The following is a 24,754-nucleotide window of genomic DNA, read 5'->3' on the forward strand; positions in this document are numbered from 1 at the left end:
GTAATACCAGGTTGATAAGGCCCTCACATGTCTTGGGTTGAGGGTCAATATGAGCCACGGCGTCCTTGAGCTCATCGCACAGCCCTTGATGGAAGAGCGCCGTCTGTTTAGCAACAGGCCACTTGGTTTCCGCAACCAGCCTTCGGAACGCGTTGAGATACTGCACCAGGTCGTTGGATCCCTGTCTCAACTCAAGCATTTCACGGTCCGCCGTGTACGAGTCAGCCCTTCTGTCGAATACCTTCAGGAATTCCTCGCGAAAAGCACCCCAATCACATAAGAGGGGGTCGTCCCTGCTCACCAGAGGTACGGCCCATTGTGCCGCGTTTCCAGCCAAATAGGATATAAGGAAAGCCACACGAGCCTGACTCGTGGGGAACGCCTTTGGTTTGCACGATAAATGTAGCGCCACTTGTGTGAGGAATACCTGCACTGTGTTAGGATCCCCACTGTACCTCTCTGGTGTTGCCAAGGGGATGGCTACCGGCATTTCCACTACTACCGCAGGGGTCTGGTTCGTGAGGGAGGTGCTGGGCGTGAGCGGGTCCAATTGGATAGCATCCAGTCTGGCTTTTACATCGGCTGTTTCTTGCCTAGAGGCAGCCACTTCAACTTGCATGGCCGCTAAAGCAGCCAGCACATCATCAAGTGTTGCCATGTCTGTTATCGACCGGGAGACAGTTAGTGTTATTATGGTCGGATATTTTGTAACGCCCTGAACGTCTCAGGATCGTTTAACAGACACGACAATGAGGACGCAACCACTTGTGAAGGGTTAGTTCTTTTAATGAAGGCAAATAAAATACAAAGAACAAACAAAAGTTATAGTCACTGGAATCCTCCAGGCTAAGTACGTTACTAGCCCACAGCACGGATGGTCCTAACCGTCCTCTGCATATACGCCGATCCCGGCGTATGCCAACAGAGGGCAGAAATGAAATGGCCGACAATGCCAATCGGTAGGCTGTGAGGGGCACGAAGAGTGTTGGGGAGAATCGAGGAGTCAGGGAAACACCCAGCCGGGGTCTCTACCTGAAGGGAGCAGCCGCTCAACCTCTTCCTCAGACTGCACCGGGACGCGGAGTCACCTCCTGGTGATGCGTCACCGATACCCCAATCACAAGCAAGAAGACTGAACCGAGAGCAGCCGCTCGATCGATCCTGTGGACTTCCGAGTCTGTAACGCGGCAAACACCTCCTGGTGTGCGTTACAGCTGGCAGTCCCTGTGTCTCTGGTCGGGCTGGGAGTTACGACTCCAACCAGCAAAAGCGCCACTGCGCTTGGACTCAGCCGAGTCAAAAAGCGAAGCTCAATGGTTGACCGGTAGAGCTTCCGGGTCCTTCACAGGTGACGATGGGGCAAGACACGGCCCAGGGAGTAACGACTCGACCTACCTCCGTTCTTGCCTTACTGGAGCACCACTCCGGAACACTGCTCTTCACGAAGCAGGTACGTCGGTGTAAACACAATATCCGACAGCCTTGTACCTCCCGGTTCCTCCCTTTATAGGGCGTGTTTTCCTTGAGTTATGTAACAGCTCTCCTGTTTACATAAGGGCGTGTTTCCCTTGAGTTATGTAACAGCTCTCCTGTTTACATAAGGGCGTGTTTCCCTTGAGTTATGTAACAGCTCTCCTGTTTACATAAGGGCGTGTTTCCCTTGAGTTATGTAACAGCTCTCCTGTTTACATAAGGGCGTGTTTCCCTTGTATGACAGGAATTCTTGACAGTACCCAGGGAAAGGATGTGCACAGAAGCAGTGAGCGCATGGGGCAGTGAGTACCCAGGGAAAGGATGTGCACAGAAGCAGTGAGCGTATGGGGCAGTGAGTTCCTACAGCAGTGAGTACCCAGGGAAAGGAAGTGCACAGAAGCAGTGAGCGCATGGGGCATCAGTTCCTACAGCAGTGAGTACCCAGGGAAAGGATGTGCACAGAAGCAGAGAGCGCATGAGGCAGTGAGTTCCTACAGCAGTGAGTACCCAGGGAAAGGAAGTGCACAGAAGCAGTGAGCGCATGGGGCATCAGTTCCTACAGCAGTGAATACCCAGGGAAAGGATGTGCACAGAAGCAGTGAGCGCAAGGGGCAGTGAGTACCCAGGGAAAGGATGTGCACAGAAGCAGTGAGCGCATGGGGCAGTGAGTTCCTACAGCAGTGAGTACCCAGGGAAAGGAAGTGCACAGAAGCAGTGAGCGCATGGGGCATCAGTTCCTACAGCAGTGAATACCCAGGGAAAGGATGTGCACAGAAGCAGTGAGCGCATGGGGCAGTGAGTACCCAGGGAAAGGATGTGCACAGAAGCAGTGAGCGCATGGGGCAGTGAGTACCCAGGGAAAGGATGTGCACAGAAGCAGTGAGCGTATGGGGCAGTGAGTTCCTACAGCAGTGAGTACCCAGGGAAAGGAAGTGCACAGAAGCAGTGAGCGCATGGGGCATCAGTTCCTACAGCAGTGAATACCCAGGGAAAGGATGTGCACAGAAGCAGTGAGCGTATGGGGCAGTGAGTACCCAGGGAAAGGATGTGCACAGAATCAGTGAGCGCATGGGGCAGTGAGTACCCAGGGAACGGATGTACACAGAAGCAGTGAGCGCATGAAGCACTGAGTTCCTACAGCAGTGAGTACCCAGGGAAAGGATGTGCACAGAAGCAGTGAGCGCATGGGGCAGTGAGTTCCTACAGCAGGCACAGGATGTGCACAGAAGCAGTGAGCGCATGGGGCAATGAGTTCCTACAGCAGTGAGTACCCAGAGGCAGGATGTGCACAGAAACAGTGAGCGCATGGGTCAGGGAGTTCATACAGCAGTGAGTACCCAGGGACAGGATGTGCACAGAAGCAGTGAGAGCATGGGGCAGTGAGTTCGTACAGCAGTGAGTACCAAGGGACAGGAAGTGCACAGAAGCAGTGAGCGCATTGGGCAGTGAGTTCCTACGTCCTTGCCAGGAAGAGGCAGGGCAGGGCCACCCCCCTTTCGCATCAGCTTTGGGTTACCGTTTAACACTTGGAGCTGGCTCCTAGGTACTGTGTGCATTCTGTTCTTGCCGCTTTCTATGTGTAGCAGCTGTCAGTAGCAAGCTGTGCCCCATTGCTATCATGTACTAAGGACTTTTGGTCTTGGGGTGTCCAATTTCTCAATTTTCTTTTTATGACTTGATGGATTTTTAGGCTTAGCACTCCCTCTGAAGTAGGGCCTTGTTCTTCACTTTGCACTTTAGTGACATTATTGTGTCCAAAACGCCGATAATATTTTTACTGCTTAAAATCCGTATGCACGTGGCACTTTCTTTGTTAATACAAGACTTTCAGACAGTTCTTATTTGGCATTGTGTGGTCCATGCTCTGGTACTGTATCGCACTACACATACTGCACATTGCGGCACTTTAACTGATAGTATAGGACTTTTTGATGCTCTAAATGCTTGGCACTGTATGGTTAGTAGTCTAGCACTGTATTGCATCTTGCACATTGTACAGTTCACCCGGTGTTGTCAGTTGTGAAGCACTTTAGCAGGGATTGTCAACATATCTGTGCCTATATACACGACAAACATGAGTAGGCGTGTGCCGAGTGTAGGCAGAAGCGTGGTGGGAACTTTAGATGCCTTCTTAGTGAGGGCAGAATCCGCCCTCATGAATGAGATTAAGCTAACTGAACGAAGGTCATCTCTTGAGCCCCAACACCTGCAAGGTTGACTTACCTGAACCCCTGTAATTCCCGAATCTTTGGTGGCTTCTAACCATGATGTATCCCCAACCCGGCTGAGCCAGTCTCCTTATATGGCTTCTGACCCAGCGACAAACCCTGCTCCCTGCTCATCGGCTGGCCAAGAATCCAGCCCTGTTAAGCTCAAAGTTATGACCAGAGGGCAGAAAGCCAAATTGAGGTCATCCCATACTGTTGTTCTCCCCCCCCCCCCAAAAAAAAAGGAAGAGTCGAGGATTATTGGATTATTGAAAGCCAGTAAACCTGCCCAAAGAATAAATGGCAATAAAACGTTACCGGCCATTTCTGTAAATGGCACCAAAGAGGGTCCCACCACCCCTATGATTCCGTTAACGACAGCTCTCAGGAGGGGAATTTCTGGGGCAGGCTGGAAACCATGATGACCACCTTACTGGGTCCTATTTTGCAAAAAATAAGTAGAGTTGAAGCTAGATTATCAAAACTAGAGGGAATGGTTAGCTGCAAGCCGCCGGTTAAGCAGGCAGCCAGTCTTAATATCAGCAGAGACCATCTCGCTACTAAGGGAACAGGTATGGGGGCCGGTCCATCCACAAGCTCTGTTGCAAATAGAGAGGTGACAGAGAAGAGCAGCTCTAACAACTTTACGCCCAGTAGTATGGACAACCCAGCTCGCACCAGTCAGTCCCCTATAAGCGCAGGGCCATCTGTGCCCTCAAGAGCTGTGAGGACAGAAAGTAGGGAATTACAGCCAACGAGTCTCCCGGCCATTGATCTTCCACCGGAATCTACTCCCCATGTAGTAGTCCTAGGGAATGTTCCCCCTCTCTCACAGGGGGCTGGCGAAAACTATGGGCAGCTGTTAAACTAACACACTGGTTTACACATAATACCACCCTGGGTACCCGTGTGGCAAAAAGTATTCTTATGGCACGCAGGATGAGTTGGATAGGGAGCTCGCGAAAAACGGGTTCAGGGGACTGTCTCATAGTAAACTTTGACAACCCCCATAACGCGGGTAGGACCTTATCTAGAGACACTAGTTTTGCTCCTTCTTCTGGATCTGTAATCAGGGCTCTCCCTCTGGGTTTCTTTTATAAACCAGCTCCATCTAGGGATATGTTTGATAACATCCCGAGGAGGGTGGCCAAATAGATTAGTACCTCGGCAGCAGCCTCTCTCTATGGCCCACTCATCTTTTGCAACAGACGGCCAGTTTGGTGTTGACTAAATGATAGATTTGCAGTATTAACCGGGTTGGTGCGACTGACTAGGAATTCCATCGTCTTCCGAGATCGAACCTGCTGTATTTACTCAGTCCCCATCAGAGGTTGTTGAGAGGCCCACAGGTGAAAGAACCAACAGCTTTCTATCTTGGAACATCGCAGGGCTGGCAAATAAGCTCCAAGACCCATTGTGGGTGCAATTTGTGAAGCAATTCTCGGTAATCAGCCTGCAAGAAACATGGGCAGTGGACTGCAACCTGCTATTGGAAGGGTATAAGGCTGTTTTTGTCCCAGCCACTCCTTCTGCGAGTGGAAGACCTAAGGGTGGTCTAGCTGTATATATATCTGTGGCTGTTGACTGCCAGATCCAGGTCGTACCAACCTCTAACCCAGGAATTCTGGCATTATTAGTAAAAAGGGGAGACACTAGATGGGGCCTTATTAATTGTTATAACTTGGTGGCCTGTCCTCATGATGTTTGTAATATCACCACCTTGGGAACATTTATAAGAACATGTATAAGACAATCTTTTGGCTCTATTCTTCACAATCTTTTGGTTTCTGGTGATTTTAATATACATCCCTGTGGTAACCCGTCACTATCCTGTATTTCTGAGTTAGGATGTCCCCGTATGTGGGGGTTCCATTTTGAACATCATGCCCAGGGGGAATCACTGAATAACATGATAAATGAATTAGACATGGTGGCCCTGATGTCTTTAACTGCCCCGCAAACCAAATTTTCCATGCCAACATTTAAAGGGCGCGGTAAGGGGTCGTTTATAGACTTTATTTTAATCTCCTTTTCTTTGCAATCTCTATTTCATGGCTTTATTATTATGGAGAGTGAATTCAGTGACCACAATCCACTATGTGTTCATATGTTGGGCCCATTATCCGTACAAATTAGTGATGTCTCACCGAGGGGTATATTAAGACCGACTGATGGTAAGCGAGGACTTAAATGGTCTCAGATTTCCCCAGATAAATTCTACAGTAAAATAAAAGTATCCTGTGCCACCGAGCTAGCATGTTGTACAGCTGTAGGCTCTTCTCCTAATGAGATTATGGGCGCATACGAACTAATAGCGCATAAGGCCGGTGAAATTTTAAATGCCGCCACTAGTGGAAATGTCACCCACGGCCCCAGATGGTTTGACTCTCACTGCTCCAAGGCAGCTAAGAAGCTGAGGGAAGCTCTGTCAGCCAAACCAAGAAGCCAAATTGATGTACGCGCTTGTCGCAAAGAATATAAGTTAGCTCTGGTTAGGCGGAAGGGTGACCTGAAGGAGGAGGCATGGAGGGAACTGATTGCTGTTAGTACTCTTAGGAATAGCTCCTCGTTCTGGAACGTTGCGAATCAACCATTCCTCGGTCAGAAAGTAGGGGGGGGCATTGATTCGTATATCACTGAGGAGGAGTGGATGCCTTATTTTCAATCTATGTTTGACTGCCCTACGGAGCACAGCTGCCAAGAGAGTCAGTCGTAAATGACCCAGCAATAATCTTTAAAAAAAAGAGGAGGTTATAGCCGGTATTGATGGGCTATCTATCTATAAAGCGCCGGGACCAGGTGGGATTCCTCCGGACTTATTTAAGTCCAACCCCCAGTTTTGGGCACCAATTCTAGTGGCTGTGTTTAACGCAGCGGCAAAAATTGGGTGCCCTCATTCATGGGCTTCCTCCACCATAGTCCCTGTTTTTAAGAAGGGAGATAGAAGCAGCACCCACTGTTACAGGCCCATATCTCTCATTGACTCAGTGGTGAAGGTGGTAGGACGTATCCTCTTGCAGAGATTATCAACGTGGGCGGAGGAGGAAGAGATCCTGTCGGATGTTCAGTACGGATTTCGGTCGGGCCATTCTACTATTGCTCAGTGCCTTAACTTATTCATGATACTGAGCAAATACACTGTGGCACACCCGGTACTATCTATCTTGCCTTCATGGACCTGTCCTCCGCATTTGATTGTGTCAATAGAGCTAAATTGTGGCAGTCCACGAGGGCAAAGGGGGTGGATAACAAGATTGTTAATTTTTTAGAGGACCTACATAAATCAACTAAGGCTAATGTCAGCTTCTCTCTGAACCTTCGGGTCACAAGGGATCTTGAGATTAAGAGGGGTGTACGGCAAGGCTGCATTCTGTCTCCATTTTTGTTTCATTTTTACATCAACGACCTGGAGACCGAATTAAGAGTAACCGAAGTGGGTTACCCATATGCAGGGCGGTGTGGCATTCCCGTCCTGCTATATGCGGACGACGCCGTCCTTATATCCAGGACGGCAATGGGTCTGCAATCCCTTTTAACAGCATTCTCTAGTTTCATGTCTGATCGGGATCTAACAATTAATAATTCCAAATCTTATGTAATGGAAGTGGGGCAACATTCTAAAAAGAGTTTCCAATTCAGTGTTGGCCCTGCTAAGATCCCCCGTACTAATATATTTTCCTATTTAGGAGTTCTTTTTTGATGATAAATAAAAATGGGGTCCTTTAATATTGAGGAAAAAGGGGGACCTGGTTCGGGTTAATGCGTCAATTTTTAATTTTGCCTCTAAAATAGGGAGGAAACCAACTGGAGCTATGCTAAAGGTTTATCAAGCCAAAAGTTTGGCCATAGCTACCTACGGCACTGAAATATGGCGATATAATGCTGTGGATCCACTTCAGGTGGTGGAGAACGACTTTCTGAAACGCCTCCTGTCTGTCCCGAGCGGAACCTCCAACTTAGAGGCGCATGAGGAACTGGGGGTCCCTTACTTAAGTGATGTTCTTGCACTGCGCCCTTTGGTTTTCTGGTTGAAGTGTTGGTTGAATAAAGATTTAACCCTCAACCATATAATCTTAAGAGAGTGCATGTCTCTTGACAATGCAATCCGAATTCCGTGGCTCAAGTACATTAAAAGTAGCCTGGAAAGGGTAGGGCGCGGTGATCTATTTTGCAAGCCAGAATCCATTGTCAGGAAGGACGTGGAATCTATTAGGGCAGCTTTTCTGACCCTAAAGGAAAGTGGATAGGGAAGCGCAGGAGTTATTGAAACCTAGCGTCTGTACGTTTTTACTACTCAAAACTCCGATAACGGAGTCTTATATTATGGGGTTTTTATCAACACATGAGAAGTTTTTACTAACTAGGTTTCGCATGAACCTTTTTCACTTTTTGCTAGCTAGGTCCAAGGGATATAGCAGAGGTCAAGTTATCGCTCCCTGTGGCTGCGACGGACAGTCTCCACAGGACTTGCTACACTTTATGTTTTTAAGTAAGTTGTACAAAATCCCACCACGGCACTTTCTGGTTCCTATTTTCAAAAGATTGCATTTTAGACAGGCCCGTCCTGCTCTTATGTACCTTCAATTGCTGAAAGAGGACTGCATTATTTTCATAGTAGGATTTGTAAAAGCTTCTGTGAAATCGAGGGCCTGTATGGATGTGTAGATAGTGGTTGATTAAGGTTTTAACGGTTTAGTTGATCCTGTGCGTAGCTCAAACTGGAGGTCATGCTCTGTCGGTACTTTGCACACGAAGGGCCCAAACCACTTAGGATGGGTGGGTTTTGGGCCTCTTATAATCTGCACAAGAGGTTTGACTTTAATATATTTTAATGAATTACTGTTTTAGGTATGTGTTTTTCTGTTTTTATGCATCTATATATGTATAACTTTAATGTTTTTTTGATGCAAAACCGAATAAAGTTTGAGTTCCTACAGCAGTGAGTACCCAGGGACAGGATGTGCACAGAAGCAGTGAGAGCATGAGGCACCGAGTACCTAGAGCAGTGAATACCTACAGACAGAAGGGCACAGAAGTGAGCGCATGGGGCAGTGAGTTCCTGCAGCTGTGAGTACCCAAGGACAGGAAGTGCACAGAAACAGTGAGCGCATAGGGCAGTGAGTACCCAGAGGCAGGATGTGCATAGAAGCAGTGAGGTAATGGGGCTGTGAGTTCCTACAGCAGTGAGTACCCAGGGACAGAATGTGCACAGAAGCAGTGAGAGTATGGGGCAGTGAGTACCTAGAGCAGTGAATAACTACAGACAGAAGGGCACACAAGAAGTGAGCGCATGGGGCAGTGAGTTCCTACAGCGGTGAGTAGCCAAGGACAGGAAGTGCACAGAAGCAGTGAGCTCATGGGGCAGTGAGTTCCTACAACAGTGAGTACCCAGAGGCAGGATGTGCACAGGAGCAGTGAGAGCATGGGGCAGTGAGTCCGTACAGCAGTGAGAACCCAGGGACACAATGTGCATAGAAGCAGTGAAAGCATGGAGCAGTGAGTAACCAGGGATAGGATGTGCACAGAAGCAGTGAGCGCATTGGGGCAGTGAGTTCCTACAGCAGTTAGTACCCAGGGAAAGGATGTGCACAGAAGCAGTCAGTGCATGGGGCAGTACGTTCCTACAGCAGTGAGTACCCAGGGACAGGATGTGCACAGAAGCAGTGAGCACATGGGGCAGTGAGTTCCGACAGCAGTGAGAACCGAGGGACACAATGTGCATAGAAGCAGTGAAAGCATGGGGCAGTGAGTACCCAGGGACAGGATGTACACAGAAGCAGCGAGCGCATGGGGCAGTGAGTTCCTACAGCAGTAAGTACCCAGGGACAGGATGTGCACAGAAGCAGTGAGCACATGGGCCAGTGAGTTCCTACAGCAGTGAGTACCCAGGGAAAGGATGTGCACAGACGCAGTGAGCGCATGAAGCACTGAGTTCCTACAGCAGTGAGTATCCAGGGAAAGGATGTGCACAGAAGCAGTGAGCGCATGAAGCACTGAGTTCCTACAGCAGACACAGGATGTGCACAGAAGCAGTGCTCGCATGGGGTAGTGAGTTGGTACATCAGTGAGTACCCAGGGACAGGATGTGCACAGAAGCAGTGAGCGCATGAAGCAGGGAGTTACTACAGCAGCGTGTACCCAGGGAAAGGATGTGCACAGAATCAGTGAGCGCATGAAGCACTGAGTTCCTACAGCAGTGAGTATCCAGGGAAAGGATGTGCACAGAAGCAGTGAGCGCATGAAGCACTGAGTTCCTACAGCAGACACAGGATGTGCACAGAAGCAGTGAGCACTTGGGGCAATGAGTTCCTACAGCAGTGAGTACCCCAGGACAGAATGTGCACAGAAGCAGTAGGAGCATGGGGCAGTGAGTACCCAGGGACAGGATGTACACAGAAGCAGCGAGCGCATGGGGCAGTGAGTTCCTACAGCAGTAAGTACCCAGGGACAGGAAGTGCAAAGAATCAGTGAGCACATGGGCCAGTGAGTTCCTACAGCAGTGAGTACCCAGGGAAAGGATGTGCACAGACGCAGTGAGCGCATGAAGCACTGAGTTCCTACAGCAGTGAGTATCCAGGGAAAGGATGTGCACAGAAGCAGTGAGCGCATGAAGCACTGAGTTCCTACAGCAGACACAGGATGTGCACAGAAGCAGTGCTCGCATGGGGTAGTGAGTTGGTACATCAGTGAGTACCCAGGGACAGGATGTGCACAGAAGCAGTGAGCGCATGAAGCAGGGAGTTACTACAGCAGCGTGTACCCAGGGAAAGGATGTGCACAGAATCAGTGAGCGCATGAAGCACTGAGTTCCTACAGCAGTGAGTATCCAGGGAAAGGATGTGCACAGAAGCAGTGAGCGCATGAAGCACTGAGCTCCTACAGCAGACACAGGATGTGCACAGAAGCAGTGAGCACTTGGGGCAATGAGTTCCTACAGCAGTGAGTACCCCAGGACAGAATGTGCACAGAAGCAGTAGGAGCATGGGGCAGTGAGTACCTAGAGCAGTGAATACCTACAGACAGAGAGACACAGAAGCAGCGAGCGCATGCCGCAGTGAGTTCGTACAGCAGTAAGTACCGAGGGACAGAATGTGCACAGAAGCAGTGAGAGCATGGAGCAGTGAGTACCTAGAGTAGTGAATAACTACAGACAGAAGGGCACACAAGAAGTGAGCGCATGGGGCAGTGATTTCCTACAGCGGTGAGTAGCCAAGGACAGTAAGTGCACAGAAGCAGTGAGCTCATGGGGCAGTGATTTCCTACAGCAGTGAGTACCCAGGGAAAGGAAGTGCACAGAAACAGTGAGCACAGGAGCCAGTGAGTTCCTACAGCAGTGTGTACCCAGGGAAAGGATGTGCACAGAAGCAGTGAGTGCACGGGGCAGTGCGTTCCTACAGCAGTGAGTACCCAGGGACAGGAAGTGCACAGAATCAGTGAGCACATGGGGGCAGTGAGTTCCTACAGCAGTGAGTACCCAGGGACAGGATGCGCACAGAAGCAGTGCTCGCTTGGGGTAATGAGTTTGTACGTCAGTGAGTACCCAGGGAAAGGATGTGCACAGAAGCAGTGAGCGCATGAAGCACTGAGTTCCTACAGCAGACACATGATGTGCACATAAGCAGTGAGCACTTGGGGCAATGAGTTCCTACAGCAGTGAGTACCCCAGGACAGAATGTGCACAGAAGCAGTGGGAGCATGGGGCAGTGAATACCTAGAGCACTGAATACCTACAGACAGAGAGACACAGAAGCAGCGAGTGCATGGGGCAGTGAGTTCGTACAGCAGTAAGTACCCAGGGACAGAATGTGCACAGAAGCAGTGAGAGCATGGGGCAGTGAGTACCTAGAGCAGTGAATAACTACAGACAGAAGGGCACACAAGAAGTGAGCGCATGGGGCAGTGAGTTCCTACAGCGGTGAGTAGCCAAGGTCAGGAAGTGCACAGAAGCAGTGAGCTCATGGGGCAGTGAGTTCACACAGCAGTGAGTACCCAGAGGCAGGATTTGCACAGAAGCAGGGAGGGCATGGGGCAGTGAGTCCATACAGCAGTGAGTACCCGGGGAAAGGAGGTGCACAGAAGCAGTGAGCGCATGGGGCAGTGAGTTCCTACAGCAGTGAGTGCCCAGGGAAAGGATGTGCACAGAAGCAGAGAGCGAATGGGGCAGTGTGTTCCTACAGCAGTGAGTACCCAGGGACAGGATGTGCACAGAAGCAGTGAGCACATGGGGCAGTGAGTTCCTACAGCAGTGAGAACCGAGGCACTCAATGTGCATAGAAGCAGTGAAAGCATGGGGCAGTGAGTACCCAGGGACAGGATGTACACAGAAGCATTGAGCGCATTGGGCAGTGAGTTCCTACAGCAGTAAGTACCCAGGGACAGAATGTGCACAGAAGCAGTGAGAGCATGGGGCAGTGAGTACCTAGAGCAGTGAATAACTACAGACAGAAGGGCACACAAGAAGTGAGCACATGGGGCAGTGAGTCCGTACAGCAGTGAGTACCCAGGGAAAGGAAGTGCATAGAAACAGTGAGCACAGGAGCCAGTGAGATCCTACACCAGTGAGAATCCGGGGACACAATGTGCATAGAAGCAGTGAAAGGATGGGCAGTGAGTACCCAGGAGCAGGATGTGCACAGATGCAGTGAGCGCATGGGACAGTGAATTCCTACGGCAGTGAGTAACCAGGGACAGGATGTGCACAGAAGCAGTGAGCGCATGCGGCAGTGAGTTCCTACAGCAGTGAGTACCCAGGGAAAAAATGTGCACAGAAGCAGTGAGCACATGGGGCAGTGCGTTCCTTCAGCAGTGAGTACCCAGGGACAGGATGTGCACAGAAGCAGTGAGCACATGGGGCAGTGAGTTCCTACAGCAGTCAGGACCCAGGGACACAATATGCATAGAAGCAGGGAGTGCATGGGGCAGTGAGTACCCAGGGACAGGATGTGCACAGAAGCAGTGAGCGCATGGGGCAGTGAGTTCCTACAGCCGTGAGTACCTAGGGAAAGGATGTGCACAGACGTAGTGAGCGCTTGGGGCAGTGAGTTCCTACAGCAGTGAGTACCCAGAGGCAGGAAATGCACAGAAGCAGTGAGAGCATGGGACAGTGAGTTCCTACGGCAGTGAGTACCCAGGGACAGGATGTGCACAGAAGCAGTGAGCACATGGGGCAGTGAAAGCATGGGGCAGTGAGTTCCTACAGCAGTGAATACCCAGGGACAGGATCTACAGAGAAGCAGTGAGCACATGGGGCAGTGAGTTCCTACAGCAGTGAGTACCCAGGGACAGGATGCACAGAGAAGCAGTGAGCGCATGGGGCAGGGAGTTTGTACAGCAGTGAGTACCGAGGGACAGGATGTGCAGGGAAACAGTGAGTGCATGGGGCACTGAGTTCCTACACCAGTGAGTACCCAGGGACAGGGTGTGCACAGAAGCAGTGAGCACATGGGCCATAGAGTTCTTACAGCAGTGAGTATCTATGGACAGGATGTGCACAGAAGCAGTGAGAGCATGGGGCAGTAAATTCCTACAGCAAAGAGAACCCAGGGACACAATGTGCATAGAAGCAGTGAGCTTGGGGCAGTAACTTCCTACAGCAGAGTGCACCCAGGGACAGGATGTACACAGAGGCAGTGAGCGCATGGGGTAGTGACTTCCCACAGCAGAGTGCACCCAAGGACAGGATGTGCACAGAAGCAGTGAGCGCATGGGGCAGTGACTTCCTACAGCAGAGTGCACCCAGGGACAGGATGTGCACAAAAGCAGTGAGCGCATGGAGCAGTTACTTCCTACAGCAGAGCACCCTTTGGGCGCAGCGCTAACATCAGAGTCCCCGTGGGCAGAGCAGACACACAGACCGGTGCTGAGGGTACCTTTGTAGGGCGGAGAGTCCACTGAGGAGTGCAGTGGCGCATGGGACAGTGAGTGTATAAGACAGTGAGTTCCTACAGCAGTGAGCACCCTTTGGGCGCAGCGCTCACATCAAAGTCCCCGTGGGCGGAGCAGAGACACAGGCCGGTGCTGAGGGTACCTTTGTAGGGCAGAGAGTCCACGGAGGAGGGCAGTGAGGGCAGTATCGCCGCACAGAGCAGAAAGTACTCACTAGTGTCTTCCCACCGCAGTAGGTGCAGCTTGCAGGCAGAGTAGTAGAGGAAGCCGAGCACCAGGAACAGGCAGAGGGCTAGCAGCAGGTTCCTCATGAACACCACGATGCCCATCTTCACTGCATGCCAGCTGGGCTACATGACCTGTGGGCGAGAGGACAGGAGGGTGAGTGGTGGCTGAGAGGGTATCACAGCGCTAGAAGAGACCGGAGTATTACTACAGCCCCGAGAGAGACCATACTGCCTCAGAGAGAACTTACTGCCCTGGAGAGACCCCCATACCAAGAGACGTGCTCTAGTGGGTAGAGAGACCCCCATACCAAGAGACGCACTTTAGTGGTAATGCTGCTTACTGCCCCAGAGAGACCCCCATGCCAAGAGACGTACTCTAGTGGTTCGAGAGACCCCCATACCATGAGATGTACTCTAGTGGTTTGACTGCTTACTGCCCTGGAGAGACCCTGATACCAAGAGACATACTCTAGTGGTTCGAGCGACCCCCATACCAAAAGACGTGCTCTAGTGGTCCGAGAGACCCCGATACCAAGAGACGCACTCTAGTGGTTCGTGAGACCCCCATACCAAGAGACTTGCTCTAGTGGTTCAAGAGACCCCCATACCAAGAGACATACTCTAGTGGCTCGAGCCCCCATACAAAGAGACGTACATTAGTGGTTCAAGAGACCCCCATACCAAAATATGTACTTTAGTGGTTTGAGAGACCCACATACAAAGAGACATGCTCTCGCGGTGATGCTGCTTACTGCCCCAGAGAGATCCCAATACCAAGATACGTACTCTAGTGGTTCGACTGCTTACTGACCCAGAGAGACCCCCATACCAAGAAACGTACTCTAGCGATGACGCTGCTTACTGCCCCTGAGAGACCCCATACCAAGAGAGGCACTCTAGTGGCTCGAGAGACCCCCATACCAAGAGAAGTGCTCTAGTGGTTCGAGAAACCCCCATACCAAGAGACGTGCTCTAGTGGTTCGAGAGACCCCCATACCAAGAGACGTGCTTGTGTGGTTTGAGAGACTCCCATACCGAGAGACAAGCTCTAGTGGTTCGACTGCCTACTTCCCCGAAGAGACCCCCATACCAAGAGACGTACATTAGTGGTTCAAGAGTCCCCTATACCAGAAGATGTACTCTAGTGGTTTGAGAGACCCACATACCAAGAGACATGCTCTTGTGGTGATGCGTACTGGCCCGGAGAGACCCCCATACCATGAGACGTACTCTAGTGCTTCAAGAGACACCATACCAAGAGATATACTCTAGTGGTTCGAGAGACTACCATACCTCGAGACATACTCCAATGGTTTGAGAGACCCACCATACCAAGAGATATACTCTAGTAGTTCGAGAGACCCCCATACCAAGAGACATACTCCAATCGTTCGAAAGACCCGCCATACCAAGAGACATACTATAGTGGTTTGAGAGACCCCCATACCAAGATATGAACCCTTAGTGGTTCGAGAGACCCTCATACCGAGAGACGTTCTCTAGTGGTTGGAGAGACCTCCATACCAAGAGACGTGCTTTAGTGGTTTGAGAGACCACCATACAAAGAGATATACTCTGGTGGTTCGAGAGACCCCATACCTAGAGACATACTCCAATGGTTTGAGAGATCCGCTATACCAAGAGATGTTCTCTAGTGTTTTGAGAGACCTCCATACCAAGAGAAGTGCACTGGTCGTTTGAGCGACTCTCATACCAAGAGACATACTCCAATGGTTCAAGAGACTGGCCATACCAAGAGACATACTCTAGTGGTTCGAGAGACCCCCCATACCAAGAGACATACTCTGGTGGTTCGAGAGACCCCCATACCAAGAGACATACTCCAGTGGTTTGAGAGACCCGCCATACCAACAGATATACTCTAGTGGTCAAGAGACCCCCATACCTAGAGACATACTCCAATGGTTCAAGAGACTGGCCATACCAAGAGACATCCTCTAGTGATTCGAGAGACCCCCATACCGAGAGACGGCTACTTACTGTGGGGCCAGAGGCCGGAGGGACCTTGTGGTTGTTCTTCCTAAACCCCAGGCTTTGGGGTCGGGAATACGCAGGTCCCACTGCTCAAAGTTTCTTTGGAGTCTGAAATGTCACCCCGACTCACAAAACACCCAGTAACCCATATCAACTTGCAAAGAAAGGGGGCGTGAAATGAGGGCCCCTCTCCCCCTTGAAGGGTGTCGATGGTTTGGACGGCATTTGGGGTCACAAGCTACTCATCAGTTACCGAAAAACAGATCTGCTTAAGGACAACTTCACCCTGCAGGCCGTGGCTGCTGATAGGGGAGGAGATGGGGCAGGGCGCTCCCAGAATGCCTTCCACTGAAAGCAAACTTAATTCATTTTTAAAAGGTATTCAGGTAAAGTTAATGCAGGGGTGGAGGTCTGATGGTACCCAGTATTCCCACCCCTCATTCGAAGCCATCCACAGGGGGGCACAGGGCTACAGTCTCACAGGTATGAGTGAGGCAAGAGTCTGTGCGACCTCTTGTAAACAGGTGTATTCACTGGGGGTATTAAAAGCATCAGTCGCAGCCCAACGGAGGCCAGGTGAAAAACAAGTCTTGGTGAAAGCATGAGTGGATCGCTACCGGACCGTAGTACATCACCCATAGTCACTGAAATTGTAACCTCAGATTCCCCACTTCGCCACACTGTGATCCTGGGTAAATCACTACCTCCCTGTGTCTCACATTTTCTACCAAGGTGTGCACACAGACTTGACAAGGTATACGTGTAAATACGCAAGTATGTGGTTATTAACAGTGCAAAACAAAAATATTTTTTTATTTCAAATAAAAAAAGAAAACAAAACACACAAAACTCAAAGGTGTGGTAACTAAAGCGAGCTGGTTTCGTGAGTAGCGAGAAAGTGTTTCCTTTGCGAATCTTACAGTGCCCAGTCCCATATGTGGTCGAAACGCGTCGTCCTTTTCTGCTGTGCAAATAAACATTCCTGCATACGATCAGTGGGCTCGTGGAAACTTTATTCCGTTGTTTCCTTTTCGTTTGGCAATACATATATACATATATATATATTATCTACTGGCGGTCGCCAGTAGATAGTTATAGTTAGGACCTATTTTCCATAGGAAATCCGCAACCTTCTATTGGGAATATCTTTAGCGCCGATTGACGAATCTTCGCAAAATTTTCCAAACGTTTGGCCAGCTCCGCTCCGCTCCTACCCTGAAAGTTTCGCGGTGATTCGTCAAGCGGGGGCTGAGAAAAAAGGGGGGTCCCAAAACGCGTTTTCCCCATCCAATTTCCCATAGGACCTTTAGTCGAAGGTACAGCCCGAACGGCTGAACAGAATTACTTGAAATTTAGCAAAGAGGTAGTCCTCAGGTCAGGGAAGTGCCTTTTGCATATATGGAGTCAATCTGTTCAGTATTTCCTGAGAAAATTGCATTTAAAAGCACATGCATATCTATAGCCGCGCACCGTGCGCGCACCGTTGAACGGAATGACACCAAATTTGGCAAAGAGGTATTCCTCAGTTCGGACTCATGCCTTTTGTATATATATATATATATATATATAAAATATATGTAATTTTCAGAAAAACACACATTCACTGGATGATGTCATCAGTGATGTCATTTGAGTTGTCATCAGTGATGTCATCAGTGATGTCACTGACCATGTCATGAGTGATGTAATATGTGACGTCATTAGCAGTGCATTGTGGACGCGCGAGTTATAGTTAGCTGAACTAACTATAACAGGGGAATTTCAATGGTTTTGTATGAGTGAAAAGTCCAGCTAACTATAACGCCCCTGAAACCTATGGTTTTTTCAGTGAATTTCTAAGGTTTTTTTAAATGCTAATTCCTAACTATAACGTGCCTGAAACCTATGGTTTTTTCAGTGAATTTCTAAGGTTTTTTTAAATGCTAATTCCTAACTATAACGTGCCTGAAACCTATGGTTTTTTCAGTGAATTTCAAAGGTTTTTTTAAATGCTAATTTCTAACTATGCCTACAGAGATAGGACATGTGAAGAAAGAAGAAAAAACGCACAGAAAGAAAAAAAAAATGCAGAAAGAAGCAACGGAAGTCCGCAAAGACGAAGAAAAGTGCAGGAAGAAGGATAACTGCAGAAAGAACAAACAGAAGAGCAGAAAGAAGCCTTGTTGCAAAATGATCCTGTACCCTCAACTTTTTCAGACGGATACTGGTGGTAACGGAGTCTGACTAACCAGTCCTAGAGCCAGTGCTATGTTAAAAGACACTCAGAATACAGTGAAAACACCTACATACACTAGGGAAAAGTATGCGTTGGGGTCCCCTGTGATCAGCATGACCTCCTCTGTAAGCCCCTAGTATATAATAGGGCAGGGGATTAAAACTACCTCTTAAAACGCGCCACAGGGCATGTTCGCACACGTCACCTCATGCCCCATCCCCTCACTTCCCCACTGTGTAAACACGCCCTGTGGCCGTTTTAAGTTGGGAGATTAAGTCCCCTTGAATCCTGAGGGTCCCTAGGGTCCAACTAGCCCACTAGGTACCTCCAGTATGCACCACAGAGCTGCGTTGCAGAGAGGTGTAAAAAGTGGCACGGCCTGACCCCCTCTCTGCAACGCAGCTCAGTGGCGCTTACTGGAAGCACCTGGTGGGCTAGTTAGCCCCCAGGGGCCCTCAGGATTGAAGGGGAATTATTTCCCCAACTTAAAACGCGCCATAGGGCGTGTTTGCACATGTCACCTCAGGCCCCGTCCCCTTCCTTCCCCACTGTGTAAACATGCCCTGTGGCCGTTTTTTAAGTTGGGAGATTAAGTCCCCTTGAATCCTGAGGATCCCTAGGGGCAAAATAGCCCACTAGGTACGTCCAGTAAGCGCCATTGCAGAGAGGTGTAAAAAGGGGCACGGCCTGCACCACCTCTCTGCAACGCAGAGCAGTGGCACTTACTGGAAGCACCTGGTGGGCTAGTTGGCCCCCAGGGTCCCTCAGGATTGAAAGGGAATTATTTCCCCAACTTAAAACGCTCCAAAGGGCGTGTTTGCACACATCACCTCAGGCCCCGTCCCCTCCCTTCACTACTATGTAAACGCGCCCTGTGGCCGTTCTAAGTTGAGAGATTAAGTCCCCTTGAATCTAAGGGTCCCTAGGGTCAAACTAGCCCACTAGGTACCTCCAGTAAGCGCCATAGAGCTGTGTTGCATAGAGGTGTAAAAACGGGGTGTGGCCTCAGAACACCTGCCTGCAACGCAGCTCCCTGGCGCACACTGGAGATACCTGTTGGGCTAGTTGGCCCTCAGGGACCCTCAGTATTGAAGGGGAATTAATTCCCCAACTTACAACTGGCCAGGGGGCGCGTTTGCAGAGTGCTGCAAGGAGGGGGCGTGGCCTCCAGCTCGATGCCGGTATTTTATTTATTTTATTTTTTTAAGAAGGAGGGCTGTGTGGCCCCCCCTTCTTTTTCTAATTTACTTACTGGCCCTGGGGACCCCATCCCCCAGGGCCTGCACCCTAATTTTTTTTGTTGAAAAAAATAAATTTGGCCCTCCCAAGGCCTTAATCGGCCCCGGGGACCCCAACCCCTGGGTCATGGCCTTTTTTTTATATAAATTCTTTAGGAGGGGGCTGCGTTGCCCCCCTCCTCAGGCCACTTATGGCTCCAGGGACCCCATCCCCCGGGGCCGACCTTTGTTTTTTATTATTTTAAAAATATATATATTTATAGAAACATCTAGGACATGCTGGACAAACCGTATGTACCCATCACCATGACGATTTGCGTGATATTCATTACAAGGCGACTATGCATAGAATGAATCCAGATGGAATGTATTTACACCGCTAGTGAAGCTCTGACGTGTCTGACGCCCTACCGTGCCTAATCCCGGCGCCCCCACCGGTGGGTACTCTCCAAGTAGACACCCTTGCTGTTTATTTATACAAACATGGGTAGCTATTGACGGGCACATTTAATATACACGCACACCAAGCCATTCAAAGGGGATTCGACAAAAATTCGACCAAACTATGCAAGAAACACCCCTCACGTTTTATAAAAAACACATCCACCGCCGGATGTGTAATACTTTTTATTTTACTCTCTGGAAAGGAGACGAACCTCACTTGAGAGTCACAGCGTGCTCCTGGCTGAGCCCAATGCTGTGTTACACCCACCAGTGCCCGCCGATTGCCTCACACCTCTGTGTTGTATTCCAACAGCTAGTGCGTATGCTGTGACACTCTCTAGCCCATGTGCACTGTAACACCACCCCGTGAATATGTCATGCCACACTTGCCTTTGGGGTTATATTGCCCCATCTAACGTGCCTTCCTCGATGTGTATGTTATAACGCACAGCGCTATGCCATACATATTACAATCTGGGATCCATATCTTCGTCACAGTGCATATGCAACGTTACACTCCCCAGCACATATTTTATATTGCAACTTTAGAGACTAGTTATGTTACACAACACTGCCCTGTGCATATTACACTCCAAGGCGCATATCGGATAGCACGCGCTAGTGCCTGTGCTATCTCGCGCTTTCCAATGAATCTGTCATTGCGCACAATATATTGCATATTATATTTCACGCCCCGGTTCTTCTTATATCACACTTTTTGGTGCATAGTTTATACCATATACTATATCTACTTTTCATTTTCAATCGTGCTCTCAGGACTATGTTCTATATAACACTGCGTCCACCTACCCTTTTCACGGGCATTACATTTTGCGCTGGGGTGGAGGGTCAGGGGGTGTTTCTGCCAAGTGAGCCCAGAGTCACAGTCACAAACGTCCTCTTCTTCCTGAATAAAAGTGAGATTATGCTGCATACTTGTTCATATTTTAAGTAGTTCGCACAGACACACATTTTAAAAACAAAGCTCCTAATACCGACCTTCTCTGAACAGTTAGCTTGCTGCCCCATCCACCTCCTCCCTATCCTCTGTTGTCTGAATCCATGAACTAGCCTCCTCCCTCCTGCCATGCATGGTCTGATGTGCTGCCACTGCCCCCATTTAGCATGCTTTATCAGTCAACTCCTCCTGCCCTCCATTGCCCAATTCTGTGGCCCATCATTAACCTCCTGCTTAGCCTCTGTGCTTAGCTTGCTGCCCCTATTCTCCTTTCCCCTGCCCTCCGATGTCTTTGTGCATGCCCCTGCTCCATCCTTTTTGCCCACTATGTTCCATGGACCTGCCACTCCTATCTACTCTGAGTGTTCTGTTGAGCTGCCACTCCCCTCCCACCTGCCTAGCATTGTCAGATGACTGTAACCTGTCCCTGCCACCTCCACCCTGCCTGTCCACATGCCATGCCCCTATCCCCTTCCTCCTGTCCTCCATGGTCCATTTTACTGCCACACCCTTCTGCCCTCCCTGATCTGTTGTGCTGCAACTGCTCCTCCTGCCTGCCCCGCGCGGTCTGTTGTGAGGCCCCTTCCCCTGAACTCTCTGGTCTGTGCCCAGGTCCTGACCCTCCCTTCTATCCTCCATGGTCCTTTGTCCATGCCCCTACACCCTCCTTCTTGCCCATCATAGCCATTGTGCTGCCACTAACCCTCCCGCTTGCCATGCATGGTCTTCTGTGCTGCCATGGCCCCTCCCACCTTCCCTGTGTGGTCAGCTAGCTGCCCCTGACCCCCTCCCACCTTCCCTCCATGGTCTGTGTGTATGCGACCATAGTCTCATTGTTGCTCTCCATGGTGTGTCTTGTTTCTAGTGCCCATCCTGCCTGACCTCCATGGTCATCTTGCTGCTCCTGCCCTGCCACCTTGCCCCCAGCCCTCTGTTTCCATGTACAGACCCCCTATTCCCTCCCTCCTGGCTTGTCTGTTCTATTGTAATGCCCCTGATCCGCCCCTCCTGCCCTTTATGGTCTGTTATGCTGCAGCTTTCTCTCCTGTCTGTCCATTATGGTCAGCTAGCTACCATTGCCTCTTTCCCATCTGTTCTCTGTTGTCCATCTGCATGGTCCTGTCCCCTCCCTATTGCTTTCTATGGATTGTTGTGCTGCACTCCCGTCCCGCATGCGCTGTGTGGTGTATTGTGCTGCTGCAAACCCTGATGCCTGCCCTGCAGGGTCAGTTTGGTGCACCTCTCCATGTCCCTCCTGTCCTCTGTTATCCGAGTCCATGTCCCTACCCCAATTCCTCCTGCCTACCATGATTCAATGTACCATACTTGCGAACATTTTGAACTTGGTAAGAGGGAGATTTTGAAAACAAAATGGGGTATTGATTTTCCCCTTTGAGTTACATTGAAAAAGAGGAGATTGTAGACAGGAGACAGATCAAATAAAGCCCATTTGAGCTTAAAAACATTGGACGTTTCCTGGCTGAAACGGGTCTGTTGGCATATACGGTTGTACTACCACTGCCTCTTCCTTCTGCCCACTATGGTCTATTATATTGCCACAGCCTCTCTTGCCAGTCCTGTATTGTTGGTTTGTTGCCCCTGCCCCCCTTTCCACTGCCCTCCATAGTCTGTTGTGCTGCCACTGCCCTTCCTGTCTGCCCAGTGTGGTCAAATTGTTGCCTCTGCACTCTCCTACCTGCCTTCAATTTTCAGAGTCCGTGCCCCTGGCCTCTGCCTCTCAACAGTATCCCAATGAACAACTAGATTGCTAACATTCTATATTTATTACAAAAGTGTGGAACGCCTGACGTCATCTTGATGTAATCAAAACTGTAATACCTAGAGTATTTCCTTTAGAAATTACATATATGAGAGGGTCTTATTTGCATCAAAATTATGGTTAGTGCTCTAAAAAACTAAAATGAGGACATATTTTCTGAGTTTTCAAATAGCGACAAAGAACTTTTAAATTATTTGTAATCTTTATGTTTTTTTATCCAGTAGACCACTTGATTAAATGTTGCACCTTAGCGAGAGGATGTGGTGTTACTTCCAGAGCTGCAGACTTTGCAACTGGGGAACCAGGTTGGAGTTTCTGCTTCAGCTCAACATTCTGTCATTGTGGTCAAATCACTTAATCTCCCCATGTCTACAACCCAAATGAATTTGATCTTGTGTGATGTAACCAATGCTCATGTAAAGCATTCCAATACCTGACAAGTCTGCACTATATAAAACTGCAAATACACAAAAAATAAGTGTTTTGCACACTTCTGTCATTGGGCTACATGTGGGCTACATCTGGGTGATATTTGTGCTGCATTTAGGCTCATTTGTGTCTGGTGGCCATCTAGGGAGATTTAGTTGTTATGAAGTTTCCTAATTTCCTCATTTACTGCAGTCTCCTCAGTAGGAAATGCTTTCAGTTTTTTACTTTTCCATCAAGAAGGTATTCAGATATGTCACACATTTGCCATAAATTCTGAATGTTAGCACTCTAGTTGCTCATTAGATCACTGTAGTAAAGCTACTGCTCACCACGGAAGTCTGCTGCTGGTATTAAAAGTGCATGTTTCAGTCTGTATATCAGAATTTTTTAATGAAATAGAAGAGGATTTGAGAAGTCACTCAAAATGTGCCCTAATATTTCTTTCTTCAGCACTAATCATAATTTCTATGGCAAAATGAACCCCTTCATTGTGTTCCTTTTTAAATTAAATGTTTTAAGTGTTACCAGTTTATTCCAATCAAGATGGCTTCAGGTGTGCCATACTTTTGTCATAAGTAAGACAGTAAGCGCTCTAGTTGTTCAAGAACACTCTGGGACATTCTTTCTGTCATTAGGCTATACTTGGGCTACATCTGGGTGATATTTGGGCTACATTTGGGCTCTTTTGTCTCTGCTGGCCATCTTGGGAGATTTGTTTGTTATGAAGTTTCCTAATTTCCTCATTTACTGCAGTCTCCTCAGTGGGAATACTTTCAGTTTTTTATTTTGGTTCCATCAAGAAGGCATTCAGATGTGTCACACATTTGCCATAAATTCTGAATGTTAGCACTCTAGTTGCTCATTAGATCACTGTAGTAAAACTACTGCTTACCAGGGAAGTCTGCTGCTGGAAAGTGCAAGTTTCAGTCTGCATGTCAGAATTTTTTAATGAAATAGAAGAGGATTTGAGAAGTCACTCAAAATGTGCCCTAATTTTTCTTTCTGCAGCACTAATCATACTTTCTATGGCAAAATGAACCCCCTCATGTTTTTCCTTTTTAAATTAATTTTTTTAAGAATTACCACTTTATTCCAACCAAGATAGCTTCAGGTGTGCCATACGTTTGTCATAAGTAGGACTGTTAGCGCTCTAGTTGTTCTTTAGAACACTCTGGGAAGCTGCAGTAGAACACAAAGGAATCAACTGACAGTCTCTGCCCTTGTTGGATGTACATGTTTTACTGAGAATGTCAGACTTCATTCTCACATGACTGAGAAAGATAATGTGAATTTACAGAAAATATGCTCTCAGTTTAGCTTATAGATCACCTTCCAAACCTCTGTGGGAAAAGCATGAGAAAATAGTTTTCTCTCAATCATGATATCCCAGCAGAAGGCTTTTTCACATGGTAAAATCACCTTAGAACACACCACAATTCCTAAAATGAGTATGGTACCATCAACAAATGATTTATAATGTAACTAAAGTCTTAAAACCTTCTATTAACTGCAATGCTTTTTAATGAGGTGCTATCATTAATATTGGTCCCAAGATGGCTGCCAACACTTCTTGGATGAAGTGCTGACAGCCAATCAGATCTCACGATGAGATGTGTGGTTAGGCTCCGCCCAGATATATATGTGATTTTACTTTTGATTTTCTCAGGAAATACTGAACGGATTTACACCATTTAAGCAAAAGGCACATGCCTGAACTGAGGACTACCTCTTTGCCTAATTTCAAGTAATTCTGTTCAGCCGTTCGGGCTGTACCTTCGACTAAAGGTCCTATGGGAAAATGCATGGGGAAAACGCGTTTTGGGACCACCATTTTTTCCTCAGCCCCCGCTTGACGAATCACCCCGAGACTTTCAGGGTAGGAGCTGAGCGGAGCGCCCCATTA

General features: G+C 48.8%; 1 protein-coding gene across 14 annotated transcripts in view; it reads right to left on the minus strand.

Annotated features, from left to right (window-relative positions):
* ST3GAL3 (ST3 beta-galactoside alpha-2,3-sialyltransferase 3) overlaps positions 1-24,754 on the minus strand; it is a 1,226,061-nt gene that overhangs the window by 827,843 nt on the left and 373,464 nt on the right. For 12 of the 14 annotated variants that reach the window (XM_085602933.1, XM_085602932.1, XM_085602940.1 and 9 more), the window contains one exon: positions 13,780-13,924. The exons of 1 other annotated variant lie outside the window; for it this stretch is intronic. In XM_085602933.1, the coding sequence (XP_085459059.1) occupies positions 13,780-13,894 (115 nt within the window). In that variant the 5' untranslated portion in view covers positions 13,895-13,924. Of the gene's footprint in view, positions 1-13,779; positions 13,925-24,754 lie in introns of those variants that run through there. One more of the 14 variants, XM_085602946.1, reaches the window with a different exon arrangement.

The sequence above is a fragment of the Triturus cristatus genome, chromosome 4_2 (assembly GCF_964204655.1).
Source record: "Triturus cristatus chromosome 4_2, aTriCri1.1, whole genome shotgun sequence".
Lineage (NCBI taxonomy): Eukaryota > Metazoa > Chordata > Amphibia > Caudata > Salamandridae > Triturus > Triturus cristatus.